Genomic DNA, 16,863 nt, shown 5'->3' with positions numbered 1-16,863 from the left:
CTCCCACCTTGATGGGTCTCCCTGGAGCGCCATCTGACTGTGTGACGATAATCAACGGGGGCATCTAATCCCACCTTCCTCCTCTAATCGACCTCTTAAGCCGACCACAGCTTTGTCTCCACCGCACACACAGCGGGAGGCCGTCGAGCATGTAAATCTATTCCTGGTCAATATATTGTGCTTACACTAAATACTGTACATGTGATAGCAGACATGTGAGACATGTCAAATCAATATCCTTGCTCACACATATAAAAGAAGTGAAAGCTACAGCAGAGAAATGCTCTGCTGCTGTTACTATGGTGATGCTTCAGTTTCATTGAATGTAGCTGCCTTTATTGATTACAGTGTTCTTTATATGTATCCTGACAGTCTGTGTCCACATATGAAATCATTTTCACCATTAACATATCTTAGTACACGCTGCATGCTAAAACATCCATTACTTAATTGACTCTAACTTAATGTTTAATGGTTTAAAATGCACATTAAAAAGAGGACTTTAACCTGAAATCGATTGTAAAGTCAGATTTTAACGAAACAGTTGAACTGTGAGTGTTGCTGTTTTTGTCCTACTATAAATAGGGTCATTTCCCACCTGTCATATGCAGCATTATGGCTGGACAATGCCAGGGATTACAAGATGTTAACAGTGGGCAGTCTGGGATCACAGATGGGGATGAGAGACGTGTTACAAACTGCCAAGACAAGAGGATGCAGCGGGTAAAGCAGCAGCATGTCTGTAATGTGATTGTGTGTATTTAAGTACCTGGATGTGCTGCACCATGTTTCTGAGCTGAACCAGGAACTCTTTGGCCTCAGTGGCTCGGTCTGACAGGCCGGTGAGAGCCTGAGACAGCTGACCCTGAGGAGAGAAAGCACAGAGAGAGGACATTAGAGATGCAGCAGCAGCAGCAGCGCTGCAGTTTTATGGGTTTGTACTGCATTCGAATAACAATAAATCAACACTCCATTATATAGAGATGCTATAAGTGCTGAGTCATCAGGACCAAAAATATAAAACATCATCAGTGGGACAAGTCTCCAATTTAAGGATTCACTCAAGCACAGACGTTTTGGGCAGACGCCCTTCTGCAGACTGCAAACTGGCAACATCGTCACACCAGGCAATGGCGAAGAGCGGCTCGTCGCAATCATTTAATTCTTCTGCAGTCAGGAGGCGTGTTCATGTGTAATTCTTTGTAACATAGGTCAACATTTCACAGGAGTCACAGGATCTGTTTACTGATTGTCTGCGGGTCCTCTCTGGCCGCACTTCACCGGTAAAAGTTAAACTTTTCCCAACTTTTAGCTTGGCAGCATGTCGGTCGCAGCTCGCTGAGCTTGGACATTGCATGGCAGCTCGCCGCACTTCGCCGCTGCTCTGTTGTGAATTCGGCGTTACACTCAGCTATGTGACATACTGCAACGTTATAGCCAACAGGAAGTGCCACACTCCAAAAATCCACTCTTTTGATGTTTTTCTCTTCTTATAAATTTACAAAAAATTGTTTTACTCATCTTGCGCTCAGGGGCATTTACAAATATTTCATCTAACATAAAGTAATTCTATGCTTGGGGCAATTCTGCCAACCTCTTTAATCATATAAAACCTTATGGTAACATATAGAGCTGAAATGATAGGTAAATTAATCGATTAGCAACTCATTTTGTTAATCTAAAGTCCCTTTTGATGCAATAATGTCAAACACTCTTTAATGAGGATTTGCAGCTTTTCTTTGTTTTATTTGATAGTAAACTGAATAACTTTGGGATTTGGACAGCTGGTTGGACAACACCAGTTTGAAACTAGCCATTTCTCACACAATTTCTAGACCAAACAATTAATCAATCAATCAAGAAAATAATCGTCAAGTTAACTGATAATGATAACAATCATTGCAGCCGTAGTAACATGCCTTATCACAGCCAACTCCAAAGGCTCAAACATATTTTGTAGAATATTAAATTTGACTTTTTAACTCTAATCCCCACATCTTGTTTTTTGCAGGAACATCAAACCATGTAAGAAAAATATATCTAATAGGAAGATTGACAGGAAAGACACATGGCGGGAGCCCAGCATGACATTCCAAGCAGCTGAAGTTATTTCAGATGCAGATTCCCAGGCCAGTGTGGCCTGTTCAGTTCAAAGTATCAGTCACATAAACAGCCTGTTTGCAGCCGACATGCTGTGAAAATCTTCTAACTCTGAATTTGTCAGTTTTTAAGTTTTGGATGAACTCAATTTACAAACAAAGCTGCTTTTCATCGCTGCTGAGAAACTGACATTTTGAAGAGTCAAAGTTTTCACCCGGGAGACAAAATGAGCTGTCAGCTTTATTCTCACACACAAAAATGACATTTTCAAAACTAAGATGATTTATGTCTAATAAAGCACTTAACTGTTGGGCATGGTCTTATTATTGGATTATAGTCCCTGGTCATGCGGAGCAGAGCTCTGTACATGTGACGGGAAATACCGCTGCTTTGGATGTGTGCGATGACACACAAACGCTCCTGTTTGGATAGTGGGGAAAAGAGACCATGTATGTGAGGCGAGGTTGTGTGAACAAGGAGGTGACGGAGCGAGAGGACGCGGCCTGACCCTGTGGGAACCTCGTTTGGTTGAGTGAACAACCGTCAACTTGGGGAGCGTATTGTGTTCTGGGAGGAACAGAGGGTATCGGGCAAAAAGGAAAAAAAAAATCACTTCAACTCCGGAAGAGAGCAATAAAACCTGGAACTAGCTGATACAGTGGAAAACACTGTGAAAACATCTCTGTGTCAACGCAGCTCCTGGTCTCTGACGTTGGCCGGTCAAATGGGAATCTGTCTGCGGGGGCCAACACCTGACCTTTGACCCCAGCGTTTGGGAAACCATGACAGCTGCCGCTAACATGAGTCAACTGCTGCACCGAGGGGACAGCTGAGCAAAGACTGAAATGTAAACTTTCCTGTAAGAAACTTCCTCTTTGTTAACTTGGGACTCTTAGTTCAACGTCCCAGGAGACCTGCATCAATGAAAAGATATAAACTTTATGTTTTCTCCCATGTTAGTTAGTTTGTTTGTCACAAGGACATCTCAAAAACCTATGGACAGACTTTTGAGGACAAATAGGCCTTAGCTTATTAAATGTAAAATAATAAACGTGTCACACACGCACAAATTCGCCTGAAAGTTCACCAAAGTTGACTTGTATTTCAAATGCAAAGATGCAAATTTGCTTTTGTTTTTTCGCCCCTTCGCTCGCATTGAATGGAAGTGAATGTTGATTTTGCCCATGTGTGACTGACCGTGCCCTAGGCTACTCCGGGTCAGCCTCATTTTCTGAGGTGATACTACTCCTGAGTCTCTGAAATCCAGCTCCATCTCACTTCATCGTTTTAAGATCCTGCCAATCACAGTCAAGTCATCCAAAACGCTCCCTCTGACTCTGGTGGTTTCATCACACATCAGCCAGGTCACTCACACCTGCCCTTTCAGCTTGTCCTAAATCAGAGTTCATTTTCTCTTTCAGCTTTCTCATTTTCCTCCCTGTGATGCAGCGATGGACGTTGAGGGAGCTCCTGCCTTCGCCTCGCCCAGTTAACAGTCAGCGTGCGTTCAGTGACAGAGCAGATGAAATGAAAAGCACTTGATTGTCTGGAGGCGTTTTTCCGCAGTGTCTGTTCGAGAGCCTGCAGAGCTCGGCCCTCAAAACCGGGTCAAAACGTGCCGTGAAAACAGAGGCTGTTTTATTTCTGCACCGCTTACGGCTACTTCCTGCTCGGTGAAGACAACAGTGCCATGGCCGGCAGGTCGGCATATGGACGGACAGACTTTAGCGACAAATGGTTGCAGAGCAGTATGGGACTGACACCAAAGCTTCACAGTTTGAGATCTGACAGGCGCTTCTTTTCTCACATGTCATATATCATACTTGTTTTCAGCGCTTCCATAGATGTTTATCATGTTCTGTCCCAGTCATTAATCCCATATGAAAACATAACCAATGCACCATGCGTCTAAATTCAACACTGATTTGTCTGTATATGAGTAAATCAATCAAAGTGTTGTTGTCAAGGCTGTTACTGATCATTACACTAACGGTTAGCTGTCATGCTGAAGAGAAAGTCGGTCTTTTCCAAAGAGCTGCAGGAGGCTCCTTCCTTCCAAACTGCTATGTTCTGGACACACTGCAAGAGAACATTTTCAGCCCCTCAGGGTGGAAATTTCAATAAAAAAAGATCATATTAAGACAGCCAGATAGCAATATACAATAGCTGGCAGAGAATGTGTCACAGTCTGCCATTTAGCCGGTAGCCTGTGCTTGTGCACACTGACAAATGCCGTGTGATTGTGGTCTTAAAAGATATCTGACAATCAATAAATATGTTATATTACACCAATGCAACCCTTACGTTTTGGGTTTACTAGTGTTGTTATACAGTTTTCAAATAAACTATAAAGATTTTGGGAGACAAAACTACTACTACGACGTCTCTACTGACAAACTGTCCATGGTGTTGAAAGGTCACTTGGTAGGTGAAATAAGCGCTGAAATAAATTGTCCCCCATTCTGATGAAACGCCTCTGGTGCATGCATAAGCGCATACATATGCGCATGCATGAACGTGCAGTACATTTAAGGGTCCTGGTGAAGGGGTTTAAAAATATGGCTACCCTAGACACCAACCTCCAAGCTCTTAGGCCCTACGTACTATCGCTTTATTTGCTTTGCTTGTTACTGCTGTAGGGAGTAAGATAGTTAGCTGGGCATGCTAACGTTTGCAGCTTACTTTAGAGCAGATAAACATTTTGTTTATTACATAACTGACTCTTTTGCTCTTATGTTTTATGTACTGGAAAGGCTAAAAACCATCCAAACTCTTAGTGACCAGTCAATTGTGTTCAACATGAAGAGATTTCCATTTCTAGAATGATTGATGAGAACTATTAAGAGTTGGAGAACAGCTCTCCACTCACATTAACGCAACACAAATTCAAACTTGTTCAGTGACAGAAATAAAAGCATCATGCAACATTAGAGAAATAGATGCTGAAATGTTTGCAATGAGCTATGAAGGATTTGTTGAGGTGGTGTTGGTTGGTGGTGGGGTTTAGGATGTCCCTGCTATTTGGGAGCGCTAATCATCTCAGTAATTAAGCCGAGTGGGAACACGTGCATGAATAATTCACAAGCGGCTCCAGGGCCATTCGGCGTGTTTCATTTTCTCGCCGCGGCCGAGCGAACTAGCCAATCTGTCACAGGAAAACGCGGATGTCAGAGAGGCGTCAGAGCCAATTTGGATTAAAGCCCCCACTAGGAAGTGGGAAGTGCAAGGAAAGAGGGAGGTAGGTGTAATGTCACTGCTAAGCTCTTAAAGCCGCAGCAGAGGAAAAGCATTACTCTTCAAGCCAATTAAAATACACATATATGCATAAAACGTTTCCACGGTAAAGATAGAATTTGAGTTCCCATAACCTACTTTCAAAAAGCTGCGTTACCTCTCGGAGAAATATTTGAAGTGTCCTGCTCTTTCTCAGAGCTTCAGGGTTAAGTACTCTCTCTGGTGCTCTGTAAACAGTCTCTTCAGCCTAATTTAATCCTGTGTGTCTTTTGGTTACACACTGTAAACAGGCATAAATAGAGGGTGAGGTCAACTTGTGGTGACAGAAAACACCAAACAAACTTCCACTTCGATGAAAGAAAGTGAAAATGGATGTGATTTTGCACAGCTCGATTACTGATTGTGTTTCCCCCTACAGTTATCAGTAACCAGAGACTCCAACATGAAAGGTTGCTGTTGTTTACACGCACTGCCGCAGCCCTCAGAGAATACAGCTTGAAATATTAAGCAGGCGACTTCATGATATTTACCGTCTCGGGAGCCTTTCTGTTGTTAAAAATTAAGCTCTTACATCTTCCAAACACGCTGGAAGAGTTAAGATTTGACCAGATTGTGATACTCCTCCGTGTTTAACAAGATCCCGTACGACACCCATCTTCCACGAGCAGATCCTAAGTGGCTGGTGCATTATTCATCGCTTATATCTGCCGTCATCAATAATGCAGAGGAAGTCGTTAACTATCCACACACAAAAAAAGCCATGAAACTCAGTGAAAAAAAAAGTTGCCATTGCTTTCCCTCTGAGTCCTTATTTGACGGACACCTGGGACAGCACAGCAGTAAATGGGGCAGAAGTGATCTATTCTTGTCAGCGCTGGATTTATCTGGCGAGGGCGGCGTCTTCTGCAGATGATCAAGTCGCCTATATATGATAATCTTGTTTGAATGTGTCATCAAGTACAGAAAATGAGGAGCGTATGCTGTTAAAACTGTGGAAGAGGAAGATGTTTTAAAGGTCCTGTCAGGTCATTCAGTCAGGTATCAGACACTCTTCTTTAACTATACCACATTTAAAACCTAAACAAGTGTTTTTGTTTAATTCACAACATTAAACGTTTAAGTGTTTACTGCAATAAAAAATGACACCGAGTGGTCACTAAGCATGTGTTTACTGGGACGGAAAGAGGTCTGACAAAGCGTCAGTATGTGACGGGATGAGAATGCGTCGGCCAGATAAATGTCCAATCAAACCACCAATCAGCTATGAAAGCAATAATGACAAGTTGCCTCAATTTAAGGAATGAATGACCAACGTGGACACCTTTTTGGTCATTATGTTCAGAATCCATTTTCATGCTTACACCACGGTCACTTTTATGAAAACAAAACAAGAAAGCTGAAAGAAATGGTGTTTCTTTACTACTGTATATATTTGGTTAACCATCATTTACTGTAACTGTGTCAGTATTGTTGCCATGGTTACTTGCAGTCTAATATAAAAGAGGGGGAGTTGAGGACAGATTAGATAAGAACAATGTTACAGGTGTCCCAATATAGCCTTTTACTAGACAGCTTTCAGCTAATCAGAAACAGGAGTTTTCTGTTGCCATGGTGCATCAGGCTACTTCTTTAACTGTCTACCTGACCTCTATAAACAAGTTCTGTATTCAAATGTAGAATATGTAGGCGGCGGGACAAGATTTTGGCATCGGAGGTGCTCTGGTTTCCGTTTGTAGTCCGAGTAGTATCACTTTTGAGTGGGCTTTGGTTGAATGCAGGTAAGCAGTCCGTGTGGGCGTCTATCGTCCGAAGATGATTTAGCTTTTTATCGGTTTAAAATGAGACTGTAAACTGGCTCCAAGCGATACAAGCCGGTCGTACACGTCGTCTCTCAACTCCAGTCTTGCATCTCAAGTTGCTAATCGGACTGTAAACAATAAGCAGCGCACGGAAGAGGATGTCTTGGCCCGGATCTCCGCTGGCTTCACCTGAATCCCAAGAAATAAAGCCCTTTACCCCCAGAGGCTTATCCATCTTCAGACCGATAGCAGATGGGCTCCGAGATTGCTGTCCACCTGAACCTCTGAGATCCGACATCATGGATCACAGAAGCTCTTTTCAAGTCTGTCGATTTTGTGCCATCCTGGATTTTGACCTTACCCACCAACATTTAACTCAATAAGATAAAGCTCTGTTCATATTCTGCTCTGTAAAGTCTTGTTTGTGTTTGAGTCACGACGCTGATAACAGACTGAGGATAATTACATCAGTTCCTCTTCTAAGTTTGTAACCTTATCATCCAAATCAAAACAATGTCTCTGATGATGGTTATGCTGATGATAATTATGGCGCTGGCGCTGATGAGAAGAGGGTCACTGCAGGCTGTAACCTGTCCTCATCATCTGCTGCACACATTTCAGGTTGAGAGCTCACTTTCTTATGTAACTGATGTCCTCATTTAATGTGGGCTGACTGTGTTAGGGCAGCCAGATGTGACGGAGCATAATTACTCATTCTGTTTTAAAAATCTGATAACTTTCTTTTGGTTTGGACTCATTTATGCAGAGAGAAAAAAAAAACTTTCTTTCTTTCCAAGTCGGGCCACAAAGGGAAACTGGCACATTGGAGTTTTGAGGCATTTATCTCTTTCCAGTTCCCCGCCTGGAGCAAGCTGAAATATTCAGCCGGTCCGTGTTCCCGCCCAGAGAAGTTATATAAAAATATGTCAAAACAAAAATACCATCAGTGCATAAGCCAATGTTTTTTGTGTGGAGCCAAGATGACAAGATGACCCAGACTGGACATGAAATATTCTGTAGAGTATCTTCAAACTCGATGAGACATCCAGCGTCGCCCTGCCTCTCCTTCCTGCTCGGCATCTGTTTCACTTCCTCTCTTTGGGCATTCTGGGTCATTCTAATTTTCCTCTCCTTTATCTCCCTCTTTCATTAACATTTACACAGCTAATCTCTTTACATGGCAGCTCGAGGGGTAAATATCACCGCCTGTAATGGAGCAGCGTCAACCTAAACGGCTTTGACGCCCCGTTGTGAAATTTCATTCTCTATAGACCTCTGTCCCGCCTTTGTCCTCATTTGTCTCATCCCCATATCAGTGAATCACAGCCTGCTATCATGAACAATCGAGCAATCGTGTTTTTTATCTGCACAGAATCACTTTTAGCAAAGACGACGTACTTAAGTCCTCGTTGTCACCACATGCCGCTGACTGACTCGTCATAAACAATGTAGGACTTCTTCACTCACAAGAAAAAACACTAAACACAACAGTCAAGATGTGCTGTCTCTGAGTACAGTTGGGTGATATGGCCAAAAATCTGTAACCTGACACGCCAGATACTTTGTTACACAGAACCATCTGAGCAGCCGTCATTGGAAACTGTTTTGAAAAGGGCAGGCACTTAAAAAAATACTTGGCAGGTGATTGGATGAACCATCTGTCAATCAAACTGTTGCCAGCGCCAGTCAGGAGAAGAGCGAAAACATCTTTTCCATCGAGAAAAGCCTTTAGTGTTGTTCTTTGTTCTTCTTTCAATGAAGAAATACTCTCCAGTTTTGATAAAACTGATGCTGTTACAGCTACACTAACTTCTTCAAGAGCCTCCGTTGTTGTTTCGAAGGAACATTCGCCTCTCTGTGTCGCCACACACACCTAAACCACACCCGAAGTTGCCAGTAGCTCCTCACAGGATGCTGATTGGTCCGTGATCTGTGAAATGTATTTTTTAACTATCAACAGGACTCACTCACCACCACAAGTCTGCATCATATAATCTGTTGAAAGATCATGTTTTAAATACTGTATATTAAAGCAGCATTAATTAAAATCATTCGCCACTTGGGGACAAGCTGTAAACACAACATTGACACCTATCAGTCCAATATTCACTCTCCTTATAGCTCTGGTCTGGTCTTCACCAGTTTCCGAGGTAAATATCTGGCTCTTTAGCTGCTAAATGCACCTCAATGTTCACCAGCTGGTCGCTAACTGCAGTCGGTTTATCAAAGCTGTTTCGCTAGAGACACGGCAGAATCAGTTAACGTATTAATGCTGCACTCTGCTTTGGTTCTGTTTGAAGTTGCAGAAGCCTGTGTTTGAAGCATGTGACTGGATGACATATGTTTTGATGTTACATGAGCAAAATAACTTTGGTCAGAGACTTCTAATCTCAGTATTTGCAAATGATAAGTTAAATCGGCAGCTGTACTGCATCTCCGAATATTCATGTTTCTAATGAATTCTACCAATTTCTGTGAAAAAGATTTGTTCACACTCGTAGTTGCCATGCAGTCATTTATGTTAGAGCCGTCATACTGTACTTTGCATCTGGACTAATGGTTGCACGGTACATTAAACCAATAAAGTTCATTAATCCTCTGTATGGAACAGTTGCATGCTGGTCTTTGTCTGGAAGTCCTGCGTGTTGAGCAGCAGCACAGCGGGACCGACTGAGGGTACAATGGATCCAGACTGACAGCCAGCCTCATTACTATTAGCAGACAGGAGTTAAACCAGGAGAGAAGGACGGGGATCCCGCCGCTAGTGTCTGACTCTTCAAGGCTTTTCCCTTCCTGCTCCCGCTGAGCTCGGGCAGAGCTGCAGGTCGCTCATCCAGACACGAATCAACCGCCGCCGACAAACATCGGCCTCAAGATTGAGACGAGTCTTTTAATATTCGTCCCAGTACCTGCTCTGTCTGTCCTCATTAGCCGGCTTTCTGGGGCATCCTGGATGAGAGCATCCGTCTGTGTTGACTTTGTGTGCAGGCCGTCTGTTTATGTCAGGAGGCTCAGGATCAAACGCGTGGTGACATTAAAGGGGAACACATGTGCACGCTGGAAGTGAAATATTCCTGAAATCACTTGTGAATTCCTGAAATTACTCACTTCTCCGACCTCTTTCTGCAGAGCTCAAAGGGACGTCTGTGTTCAAATCTCCTCTGATTTATCTCTCCTGTGGCAACAGGGTAAATTGCTAATTTTCTGCTACAATCTGCTGCTTATTTTCTGCACACCGACGCATCTTCTTGTGCTTAAGCTTCTGTGTGATTAATCACCTTTAATTGCCACTAAACACACTGAGGCGACAGAGCTTGACCTAGATTGCATTCGGGGTCCCGCGCGACCCCTTGTGACACCCGTGAAGAGCCGAGGACCACTCACCATGTAGAGATTTAACACTCTGACGATGCCCCTTTACTGTTTTTAATGTGATTTACAGAGATTAACGCAGACATCCTGTCACCACATAAAACCCTCTGACACAAATCTGAAGAGGCAGACCAGAGATGGGGGATGTAGCTCTTAAATTTCTACTCCTCTTTCGTGACTGGAATTGACTTTGGAGACATGAAATTGATTACCATCGTGGTTTAGACACGGTCACGCAGTCCAAAAGGGAGGCGTTAAGAGATAAAACACGGTGGGTTTTTATAGCCCGTGAGACAAGCGGAGAAGTTAAGAGGACGTCTGAGAAAGGAAAGTGGGAGTAATGATCTGCAGCCACGTTCATTTAGACACACATGTACTGTAGAAGGAGGAGGGGAAAGGATGTAAAGCATCTGGGATGGATTCCTCGTGGGGTCCGGTATCTTGGAGACCTCTGCTGCTCTGCACAACATCAAGAGGGATTTGGTTGCCATGGCGGCAGGTGGTTCAACTCCGTCTCCATAAAGAGAGAAATGTTTCACAAAGATAGAGAGAGCACAGTTTGTCCCAACGTACTGAGACGACATCGACGGCGACGATGATGATGATGGCGCAGATTAGAAACCTTGAAGAAAAACCCCAGTTGGAAAATAGAAGAGATCTTATTAAATGATACAAGCGAGCGTGTTTTCTGCTCTGAAATGTAAATGCTGCAGGAGTGGATTCAAGATTTTGTCGAGAAGTAACAAGGTTCAAGTTTCTTAGTGTTGTTCTTCATGCATCAACATTAGACGGTGATGCTGACAACATGCAGCAGCCCAGTCACAAGATCAGACAACCAACGGCTTTGATCAGTTTTAAAGGGAAAAAACCAAGACGCTAATGTGTGTTTATGTATGTATGTATGTATGTATGTATGTATGTATGTATGTATGTATGTATGTATTTGTTCTGGTTTTATGAGTTTTTTATGAGGTGTTATGAAAGAACGTGTATTTGAATACTGCCTGGTTTTGCATCCGGCCAAAGCCAAACCTTAAAGCTGCACTACCCGTTATATAAAGTTGATCAAATGACTAATGAAAGGTGTCGCTCATAGTGATGAACCCAGAGAGAATCATCACCCAACTCTTCAGTTACTCTCAGCTCCTAAGAGCGTTTTAGCACCTTTCAGCTCATTGTTTTGGTTTTATGGCCCGCAACTTTACTGTTTTGATTCACTCTCACTGCTCTCATCAACTTCCAGCAGGCAGCTGTTTCTGTTTCTAGCATAAAAGCTCTATAAACCCACTGTACACTACCAATACAACAAGCTATTTGAAAATGTCTCCTTGGTTCTTTGAAATTGGGATTTCTTTTTACTATTTTCTGACATTTTCTGACTCAAACAATGTAGGTGCAGCCTTACTTAAGACAATACAAGCTTATATTTCAGGTAATTTCCTGTAAACCAGAGTTGAACTCAGGGTTGGGCGATATGGCCTGAATCTTCTATCCTGATTTAATAAAAAAAAAAAAAAAAAAAAAAAAAAGCTTTGTTGAATACTCAATTCTGATTGATCAATTACGGCGTTCTACGGTCTGTTATTTCTTAATAGTAGACTGTTATTTATGTATAACAGACCGTTGCTATGGATGGAGTTCTGATCTTGGACTCTGAGGACCATTTTTGTGTAAAATTATTGATTTCTTAAGTAAGTAGCCGTGTAATAAGCAAGATAATGTACAGCTAGCGGGTCATTGTTGTGAAATAAACCCCTTCAGGGCGATGCAACACCCCTCTTCATACTCTATATGAAATAACCACGTGGTAAAGCCTATTTTTGTATACTCCTGTGTGAATTAAATACTGAGTATTTACCCAAGTAATTAAGAACTTTAGTGCAAAATGATCCAATTTTCTGAGAAATTGTAGTTAGTATGTGCTTGTTATTATCAATTTAGACTATATAATTGTGCATCATAATATCTTGATATGTGATTTTATCATGATTCCATTGTAAGACAATAAATGATCATATTGAATGATTACCCAGCCCTAATTGAACACCCAATAACGTATGAGAAAATCTGGAGAATGACCAATCAGATTTCAGAGGAAGCCAGTGCCACCACCTCCTTGACTTTCTACACTATATGTGCATTATGCATAAGGACAAGTGACTCATGAGCATCTACAGTGTATCTGCAGGATATGGAAAATGTTTTTTCCCCTGATGAATTATGCGAGGAACACCCCGAAGCTCTGAAAGATGCCCATCCTCGACGCTGCCAGCTCCCAACTCTCAGCCATCTGTTACAGTTCTGCAGGCGGCAGCAGCTTCAGATAACAGGTCACAAATAAGCAGGTGCCATCATAGAAGCCAAAAAACAGGGCGACATGCTGCATTCTGGCACCAATATCACATCGATTGGTTTCTAAAAAATGCCAATTTGCCAGTTTGGATCCAAGAAAGATGAAGCAGAAAAGGTCGGCAACTTCTAAAGCGATGGCAATTTGATGTGAGTGAAATGATCAACCCCCCTCTGATTTTTCCATCAATTTTGCAATTGCCTCATACATCTGAGGTGACACACCATCTCCACCACCATCTAGAGGAGATGATTGCACTGGAGGTCTGTTAAATGGAGACATACAAGACCAATTCTGACTGTAAATAACGAGGACAGCTTATCTACACCTGTAGCCGGGCAAACTGGTGTGTGTGTGTGTGTGTGAGTTTCTTGTGCACAAAAACTCAATGCATTTTGTGGTTTTCTAATGGAAACCAGGCAACACCATCACTACACATCACCCTCCCTGTGTGTGGGGGGTGTACGAGTGAGTACTGAAAGAGCATCTATATCAAGCTCTACATCCTCCCTCAACACTGGAAGCTGAGAGTGTGGAGGTGAGGGTTGTTGCAGCTGCAGAGGCGCAGATAAACTCAGCTCTGCAGCCCTCTGAAATGCCTCCCTGCCCACAACAACACAGCTTCCAAAATAGCCACACTGAAGGCCTGCTGCATCTGTGCCTCACTGCTGGCTCTGATTAAAGCGTAGCTCCAATATTAGCCGTGCCTAATGATCTCTGGGGCGCCTGTTGAGCTGTCAGAGCACAGAGGGGAGTGGAACATATATATAGAGAGTGAAGGAATGTGCTGTATGGAAGCTCAGGAGACAAATGGTCATGAGCTGAAATCATGCCAGAATCACTTAAGCTCATCATTTCAAAGAGAAGTGCAGATGTGATAGAAGCAGTTTTCCTGTTTGTTAAAGGAAGGCCTGCTCCTGGTTGTCCACTCGTGAACTGAATTTCAAATAGAGTCGCCTCCTGACAGCTTTGCGCACCAAAGACAGCAGAGTTCCCAGTTTGGAGACGTGCAGCATTTCATGAAATGTGAGCTGGAGGATTGTCAGTCAGAGTTGGAAATTCATCTACTGCCTATATTGTGCATTGTAAAGCATTCATTTAAATCCAATGTGGCAGAATAAACATCCCCACAGCTCTGTCTGTACGCCTACTGGATGCGAAGGGGAACTGACAAGATGTAGCGCAAATCATCTTCAGAATCGTGTTTAGCATCAGAATCGTGTTTATTGCCAGACGTTAAGAGGTATACACTAGGAATTTGCTTTGGATTTGTTGGTGCAAGTTAAACAGTATAATAACAAAAGAATAGATAAAAACGTTAGAATAAAATAAGAATAGAAAAAATTGACTTTCTACCAATATACAATATACAAAATAAGCTATAAACAAAAATAAACATGATATAATGTTTAATATATACATATATATAGATATAATACAATGAAGACGATAAATGATAATTTATCGTCTTCATTGTGGTTATTTCATACAGACTATGAAGAGGGGTCTTGTATCGGACCGTAGAATGCCGTAATTGACCAATCAGAATCGAGTATTCAACAAAGCTTTGTTTTTTTTATAATTTCTTTTATTAAATCAGGATAGAAAATTTTGGACATAACGCCCAACCCTGAGTTCAACTCAGGTTTACTGGAAATTACCTGAAATATTAGATTGTGTTGTCTTAAAGGGACTGTTTGTAACTTTTTACACGTATAAATCTACCGGGTCGGGATCCCATGCGCGCGCGCGCATATGCGAACGCGCGTGTGGCCCGTGTCTCTCCTCCGCTGCCTGCTTGCCTTCACTCACACACCGCGCGTGTTCTCGCTGTCTCGCTCCACCTCTACACGTGCATGCGCGCTCACTCCACACTGCAGAAGAGTTAGTTTAGCTCTGAGAATATCTAGTAAATGTACAGTGAAAGTTTGTGCAGTGTCTTGTGAAGTGACGGGGCTCCGCAGCGAGTAACGTTACCGTCTCCGACCGAGTGCTGGTGTCTCCCTGCGGGCGCAGTCGGGAGACGATAACGTTTCTCTTCCTGCTTCAGCCCCGGCACCGACCCGCTTTTCCTGCTTCAGCCTCCGGGGCTGAAACAGGAAAAGCCAACACTAGGATCAGCATTGATTCATGGAGAGACCTTCATCTGGTCAGCTAACATTACTGCCAAACAGGTGCAATATAGAGTGATATTGTGGTTTTAGCGATTCTGTTTTGAGCGATGCTAGTTCATGTCTATTTAGCGCGAGCCCGCCACAGGTGTCGCTGTTACCAAGCATTTCTGAAAGTTACAAACAGTCCCTTTAAGTAAGGCTGCACCTACATTGTTTGAATCAGAAAATGTCAGAAAATAGTAAAAAAAAAATTAGCACAATTTCCAAGAACCAAGGAGACATTTTCAAATAGCTTCTTGTATGCAAATCAGGTATCAGAGAGAGAGAGAGAGGGAGACTTGTTGCTGCAGCTCAGAGGATGATGAATCATTGTGAATAAAACACACATATATACAGAGAAAAGACGCACTGTAAGGTAAAAACAGATAATAAACATTTCACAGCTTCATATATGTATTTTAAGCACGTACCTTGTGCAGTTTCCACATCGCGCCCAGAGCTTTGACTTCGTGTGTGCCGTGCTTGCCTTCCTCTAAACACTGATAGCACACTGGCATCTTACACTGCACACAGTACATGCTCAGGTTCTCCAGCTCGTGCTCCGTGCAGGTGGAGATCTTGCGCGGACTGGCTCGCCGACTGATCCGGCCCTGAGCAGGCGGCACCAGGCGGTGCTTGGCCAGAGGACCGCGGGGAGGATGGCACCGGAGGCGGCAGGGCTCGCAGTAAAACACGTCGCACTGCTCGCACATCACCGTGGCCTCCTTGGTGGGACTCTTCTCGCACAGCTGGCACTTTAAGGCGGCCGCTTTGCTCTGCTGGTACCGGTCCACGACGCCCTCCAGGACCCGGTTCTTGGGGAACCCGCGGAGCCCCCGGTCGTCCAGGATGAGACTGCGGTGACACTGCGGGCAGGTGATGCACGAGTTGCGGGGGATTGGAGGCAGAGAGCCGGGCTGCTGTGGAGGAGGTTGGGGTGCAGATGGAGGGAAAACTCGCACCCCGTTTGGTGATTTTTGGCAAGGAGTAGTAGGTCCACTCATAAACCCTCCATAGGATCCGTATCCACTGTCTGCCTCACTGTACAAACTCATTTTATCCAGATCCAGGTAGTCATAGTCAGAGACGCCGGATCCGGACGCTCTGCTGCTGTGTGGAGACTCAGCATCTGGAGTCTGGACCAGGATATTCCGAGCGCAAGCCTGGCAGATGTTGTGTGAGCACGGCAGGATGATGGGCTCCCGGAAAAAAGAGCCACACACTGGGCATTTTAACTCTTCCTCCATCTCATCCATGACTGCTGCTGCAGAGAGGTGAGAGGTTCCTCAGTATGGTGAGAAAACAACAACAAGCAGGAGAAAGTTAAACAGCAGAGGAGTCTGTGCTGATCAGGCTGCTGCTGCTCTGCTGGTGCGTCCTATACTGCGATTATTACTGCAAGTGCAACCTTGGACCAGAGGAAAAGACATCAGCACCGAGGAGACACACTCTGCACCAATAGGAAACCAGCATCACCTCAAACTGTGCTGCTATTGGATAAGCAGTGGATTCCACACAACCATTGGAGGAGTCGACTGTCAGTGTGGAGACAGAGGAGCTTTACAAGGAGATATGACAACAGATACTTTAGTGTCTGTAGATATTATACTGAACCTAATTGTTTAGGGGATTATAAGGAAAACAATGCAAAATCATCCTTTCAATTCAATACAGAGCAATAGGAAACCAGCTTCAGCTCAGACTGGGTTACTATTGGATAAGCAGTGGAAGCCAAACAACCATTGGATCAGTTGTGTTGGCTTTTTTAAAGTTTTTTTTTTTTTTTAAGTTTTCTTTCTTTCATTCTTTCTTTCTTTCTTTCTTTCTTTCTTTCTTTGATTCTTTATTTATTTAT

General features: G+C 43.4%; 1 protein-coding gene across 8 annotated transcripts in view; it reads right to left on the bottom strand.

Moving 5' to 3' along the window:
- The window catches only part of trim9 (tripartite motif containing 9), a 47,982-nt gene extending 31,572 nt beyond the window's left edge, over positions 1 to 16,410 (bottom strand). For all 8 annotated transcript variants that reach the window (XM_037796144.1, XM_037796145.1, XM_037796148.1 and 5 more), the window contains exons 1-2: positions 15,440 to 16,410; positions 770 to 865 (exon numbers count right to left, since the gene is read on the bottom strand). In XM_037796144.1, coding sequence (XP_037652072.1) covers positions 770 to 865; positions 15,440 to 16,264 — 921 coding nt within the window. In that variant the 5' untranslated portion in view covers positions 16,265 to 16,410. The remainder of the gene's footprint in view (positions 1 to 769; positions 866 to 15,439) is intronic.
- Positions 16,411 to 16,863: the final 453 nt, after the last annotated feature.

Source organism: Sebastes umbrosus, chromosome 16 (assembly GCF_015220745.1).
Source record: "Sebastes umbrosus isolate fSebUmb1 chromosome 16, fSebUmb1.pri, whole genome shotgun sequence".
Taxonomy (NCBI): Eukaryota; Metazoa; Chordata; class Actinopteri; order Perciformes; family Sebastidae; genus Sebastes; species Sebastes umbrosus.
Note: the sequence above shows the minus strand (reverse complement) of the source record. Positions and strands in the feature narration are given on the sequence as shown.